Genomic DNA, 6,409 nt, shown 5'->3' with positions numbered 1-6,409 from the left:
TTCTCCTCTATTGTTTTCACAGTTCTCTTCCTTTCATTTAATTGAGAGGTAAATTGACAGTAAGAAGATTCCATGGAGGTAAACCCAACCAAAGCTCAAGTCCTACCCTCTTTATCTCCCTTCTCTTGGTTTGAGATCAGTGTTAAAAAGTGTTCCCATAAAATTATCTTTAATTTTTCAAATATTTAATTTCATATATCATTTACTTTTATCTTAATTGAAACAAAATTAAACATTGATCAAAAGTAAAAGAAATGAAACTCTGTGAAGGAGGAAACATTGTGTCCTATATTTCTTGTCACTTATATACATATACTATCTACCAACACCATTCTAGCAAATCACAAACAACTTTTTAGCTTTTGTCTACCTGAGTTCTAATTATGGGAACTGGTTTTATAAATTATATTCAAGTCACTGCTTCTGTTTACTTGCTGATGGCAACTAAAGTTAATGACACCAAGAAATAAGGAAGACGGGTTTTTACATTACACTGTCTAGTACTCATTTGATATGCAAAAGGTCATTTACATAATTCCACCTCCATCCTTCTTATAATGATAATAATACCTTCCAAATAGTACTCTAACTGAGCTCAGTCTGCTGTCCTCTTGCTAAGCCTCTTGAGGGCTGCTTTGATTTCTTTGTTCCTCAGACTGTAGATCAGAGGGTTTATCATGGGGATGATGATGACATAGAACACAGACACAACTTTGTCCTGCTTCATGGATTGACTAGACTTGGGGCACAAGTACACAGAGAGGACTGTGCCATAGTAGAGCGTCACTGCTGCCAGGTGGGAGGCACAGGTATTGAAGGCTTTGACGCTACCTTTGCCTGATGCTATTTTCAAGACAGAAGCTACAATGAAACCATAGGATAATAGGATAATAAACAAAGAACCAAACCCAATAATAACAGCTACCAGAATGAGAGCTATTTGACTGATGAAGGGCTTAGAGCAAGACAAAGAGACAATCTGAGGCAAGTCACAGAAGAAATGTTGAATGACATTTGGCCCACAAAAAGAAAGATGGAGGCAAGACAGTGCTTGAGATAAACTACTGAAGAATCCACTCACATAGGCCCCAGCTACCATCTTCCCACAGAGGCCAGGAGCCATGATGGTTGTGTACTGCAGAGGGCGACCAATGGCTACATATCTATCATAGGCCATAGCAGCCAACAGACAACACTCAGTCAGACCCATCCAGGTCACAAAAAAATACTGAGTGACACAGGAAAATAAGGAAATGGTTTTTTCCTCTTTTAGGAAATCAGAAAGCATTCTTGGGCTGATGGAAGAAGAAAAGCAGATGTCAATAAATGAGAGGAAACTGAGGAAAAAGTACATGGGTGTTTTCAGGTGGGAATCCATCCTAATTAGGAGAATGAGGCCCAGATTCCAGATAAGGGTCACAAGGTAGGTTCCTAGGAATACTGGAAAGAGCATGAACTGAAGCTCTTTTTTATCAGTGAGCCCCAGGAGAACAAACATGGTCACAGAAGAGTAGCTTCCATTCCATTCCATGGATCTGCTTTCTGGCATCTGCTGAAGAAAAGTTGACAAAAAGAAATAGCTTCATTCCCAAAAATGAGTAAAAGAATTCATCTTTTATTTTAGTCATGGATCTGACTAATTTTATAAGATTAAATTATCAAAATTGAATTAATATGATCATATTTCATAGATGGTCATCAACCTTTACTGAAAATTTTATTTATTTATTTTGATTTCTTTAAGTACATTGCTCTTGATCCCATCCCACAACGTGTCTAGTTTTTTTTTTTTATATTAATGCTTAGGGTGTCAAATATTTTCTTAAGATAGTGTCTAAATTCTTTAAAGATATACTCAGGGACATATGTTGTCTTTCATGACCTTTGAATTTTCTTCAGTTTCCATTTAAACTTACATAGGAGCAATTGATAGCCTGTTCATACTCTGTCCTTGGCTTAGTTTTGACTTATGATACTGAGCCTCCCCAATGACCTTTTCCAAAAGTATAACCTGTTTGATTCTTGTGTACTTGATTCTTGTGTACTACAATTGGTAGGATCCATGTGTATAGTTGCTGTTTGTGTTATTGAAAAGGAGTATTTGCAATGACTAATTCATTGACCTTAAAATTCAATCATGGGACCCTCAGCATTATGTCTCTCACCTAGACCATATTTCCAGCTTCAAATCCTTCTGTTCCTAACTTTCACATCCAGTTTTCAGTAACTCACAGCAGTGATATATTTTCCCTCCTCAGTTTGTCACACTGTGGTGGCTTGAACATTGCTATGATACTGGAAGTTTATCACCAATATCTCAAATGTAAGCAGGGTCAATCAAGGGAAACAGGTTTCAGCAGAACTTCCAGACTAAGAACATAATAGAAAACAAGGAATCAGCTTCACATTTCCGAGGAATTAGCTGCTGAAACGATTTAAATCATAGTGGGACATTGTCAGATATAGTGCCAGAAGATGGGCCCTTCAAGTTGGAAGGCACTCAAAATACGGCTGGGGAGGACCTTCCTTAACAGAATAGAGGTAACCATAAAGAGATAGGTAGAATTAAACTTTGGGAAACTTCATTTGCTGGTGGCCATAACTCAAAATGAGTAGAAATAGCTTCTAACATATTAATAATGGGAACATGAATTTGCGAGGTATGAATCTTAAGTTTGTCCAAAATAAAATGGAATGCATAAAGAGTTTTGCCTTGAGCATATTAATCAGTCCATCCCACCTCCACTAAACATAAATAGAAAAGAGATGATTTTTGCTCCTTATGGATACGTGTTAATATGTGAAGGGTCAACATATCCCCACACAGATACATCAAACCCAAAGGGTGACCATGACGCTTAAGCATTGCCCTGTCTGAAAGGCTAAAGCATGGTTGTTCCATGTCCTTTGGGACATTCCCGTGTTTTCTAGAAGATTCATTCCTATAATAAGAGTGTGCAATGGAGTGATAAATTGAGCTTCTTTACTCAAAAAGAGAGACAGGTCATGTGAAATGGGTTAAACATAGGAAATAAGAAAATCCTTTGATTTAAAAATCAGATTAAGAAGGGTAGTTCTCCAAGCTTGGAGAATGGTGCCCTCAGCTTGAAAAGTCTACCTGCAATGTGTCTGCCACTATGACTCAATTTGGTGATGACATTGCATTTGACATGGCAGCTCAGCAAAAATCCTTAGACTCCCTTGCCAGGGTTACATTAAATATTAGAACGATTCTTGATTTCAGTTTCGCTCAGCATGAGGGAGTCCTTGCCATTGCAGATACCTCTTGCTGCATCTGGGTAAATATCTTAGGAGAAATAGAGCAAAATATTAAGATGATAAGCCAAAAGTACCCCTTACATTCAATATTGCCTTTTTGGATATTTTTAGTTAGTTGCTCAATTGTATTGGCTCTTAGCTAAATTCTATATTACAAACTAGTTTAATATCTCTAATGTCCTTATTGATTCTTTCATTTTCCCCACACACCAACCCCATGCCACCCCCCAAAAAACAGACAAAGAAACAAACAAAACTCTCATCAAGTCAATTCTAACTGATACCAAACATCCTAGACAAAGCAGCTGCACCTTTGAGATTCCATAACTGTCCATCTTTACTGTAGGACAAAGCTTCATCTTTCCTCCACAGGTGGCCTCAAACTTTCAAACTTGCAGCTAGCAGTCCAATGCATAACCCACTACACCAGCAAGACTCCTTCCTACTCAGGATTCAGTTGTTGTTAGGTGCTACTGAGCCATTCCCACTCATACTGACCCAATGTACAAAGGAAGCATTGCCCATCCTGCACTATCCTCCAATTACTGAGCCCTTTTTCAGCCACTCTGTCAGGCTATCAGGTTGAGGGTCTTCCTCTTCTTTGTTGATGCTCTGCTTTACCAAGAATGATATCCTTTTCCAGGGACTGGTCTCTCCTGATAATATGGCCATCCTTGTGTCTAAGGAGCAATCTGACTATACTTTTCCCCGGAAAGATTTGCTTGTTCATCTGACAGTTCAAAGTACTTTCCATATTCTTTGCCAACACAATAATTCAAATGCATCAATTCTTCAGTTTTCTTTCTTAATTGTCAATTTACACATGCATATCATGCATATGACATGATTGAAAATACCATGGCATGGGTTAGGAGTACCTTATCCCTCAAAGTAACCCCCTTGCTCTTCAACACTTAGAGGTGCTGTAGAGGAGCAGGCTTACCCAATGAAATAAATCACCTGAATTCTTAACTGCTACTTTCTATACTAATCATTATTTCAAAACAAATCACAGCAATCAAATTGATTCCAACTCAAAGTAGCCCTATAGAACAGAGGAGAACTGCCTCTTTGGGGTTTATCAGGTTGAATTCTTTATATGAGCAGAAAGCCTCATGTTCGCCTTCCCCTGCCCCCTCCAGAGCAGCTGGTGGTTTCGAAGTTTTGACTTTGAGGTTAACAACCTGACACACAATCTGCTCCACCACAAGAGCATCTTATAATAATCATAGGATTAATTAGGTGCTGTGTAAGCTGCTTTTCTAACACTTGCAACCAGACTGAAACGCCTTTAGTTAGGCATAGACTCGTGTATTCTAAGGACACTGAATTAGTGTTCTCTCAGAATGCTCAGAAAACTGAAAAGAACCCATCCTTGTTTGTTGACTATTTTGCAGTGATGCTGTTGTTAGAGCTTATGCTGAAATGTTCCTCCAATATAAGCTTGTGTGCTGACATAACACCCACAGGGATATATTCACCCTGAAGATGAGACTCTTCAACTTGGGAAGGTGAAGGAACTTAAAATTAAGCCTTTATCCCACAACCACCCAATCAAGCCGTATCACAAGCAGATAGATGCACACCAATGTGCATAGCAGCACAATTCACGATAGGAAGAACACGGAAACCACCCCAATGATCATCAGGAGAGGAATTGCCCAGTAAACTTTGGTATGTAGACACAAAGGAATAATTGAATAATGACTATAAAGAGGATAATGTATAATGATGAAACTGTGAAACATCTCATTGGCATGTACAGGTTTGAAAACACTATGCTGAGTGAAGTTCATCGCCAAGGAACAAATATGAGACCACTGGTGCTACAAAAGAAAAAATCAAAACATAACTATTAAATACCAGAAGAATTTGACTTTTATGGTCATGGGTTAGATGCAGGGGGCGATGGGAAGCAATAGGCTAGCAGATAGGAAGACAAATGTGAACTTGGATGAAGGGACAAAATAGCACTCTATAAGAGGGAGAAGATTTTTACAACATGGGGCAGAGCAACCTATAGGTATGTTTGATAAGCCTTTCAAGTTGCTGAATAATGCAATGATGATCTGAGATATAAAACCCCCACCTTATACACAATAAAAAGTCATTTGTTTATTTGTTTTTAATAAGAAAAAGACTACCTAAAATGACCAGGTATGTTTTAAAGGGTACCAGTGGAATCTATAAGAGTGAAAATAATGTAGTTAAAAACTCACTCAAAAAAAAAAAACCTAACTCGATGAATTCAGTATTATATTAGACAAAGCTGAAGAGAATTTGTGAAGTAGACTGAAGCACAGAGAAAAAGGTAAAAAAAAATTAGGTAGACTAAGACTGTAATATCTATGTGTAACTAAACGCCTAATAAAGAGTAAATAATCAATTTATTGCTGCTGAAAATTTAATTAAATTAAATAAAGACATAATCCAACCATAGTAAGCACACCCTAATGAAAGCCAAACATGGTAGTGGGAAAGGAGGAAAGTAAAAGAGAATAGAGGAAAGAACTGGGAAGCACAGGACAGTTGTAGAGGTCTATACACAGGCACATATACATGTAAATACATTTATATACAATGACAGGGGATAGAGCTAGGTACATATGTTCATTTATAAGGTATCATGGTAGCAGATGGACATTGGGCCTCCACTCAAATAACCCCCATTCAAGAACAATTTGTTCTACTAACACGGCACTTTGTGATGTTCACCTTCCCTGACACGATTGCTGAAGACAAATGGGTGCATAAGCAATTGTGGTGAAGAAAGCTGATGGTGCCTGGCTGTCAAAAGATATAGCATCTGGGGTCTTAAAGGCTTAAAGATAAACAAGTGGCCATCTAGCTCTAAAGCAACAAAGTCCACATGGAAGAAGCACACCAGCCTGTGTGATCATGAGGTGTCAATGGGATCAGGTATCAGGCATCAAAGACCCAAAACAAAACAAACAAAAAGCATACCAATGGGAATGAGGGGGAGGGCAGAGTGGAGAACCAAAGCCCATCAGTAATCAATTGGACATCCCTTTGTCAGAACAACCACAAGGAAGAGAAGAGCCAGTCAGGGTGCAGTATAGCACTGAGGAAACACACAATCTTCCTCTAGTTCTTTAATACTTCCTCCCCC

At 38.4% G+C, this 6,409-nt stretch overlaps 1 protein-coding gene across 1 annotated transcript; it reads right to left on the bottom strand.

Moving 5' to 3' along the window:
* Positions 1-595: 595 nt before the first annotated feature.
* Positions 596-1,549, bottom strand: LOC101661885 (olfactory receptor 5A1-like). The gene has a single exon (XM_004715005.1). The coding sequence runs from the start codon at positions 1,547-1,549 to the stop codon at positions 596-598; it is 954 nt and encodes a 317-aa protein (XP_004715062.1).
* Between the last annotated feature and the right edge of the window lie 4,860 nt (positions 1,550-6,409).

This window comes from Echinops telfairi, unplaced genomic scaffold (genome assembly GCF_000313985.2).
Source record: "Echinops telfairi isolate 266 unplaced genomic scaffold, ASM31398v2 ScPeMD7_7416;HRSCAF=8454, whole genome shotgun sequence".
NCBI lineage: Eukaryota > Metazoa > Chordata > Mammalia > Afrosoricida > Tenrecidae > Echinops > Echinops telfairi.
The sequence above is the reverse complement of the archived record's forward strand: the minus strand, read 5'-3'. Positions and strand labels throughout refer to the sequence as shown.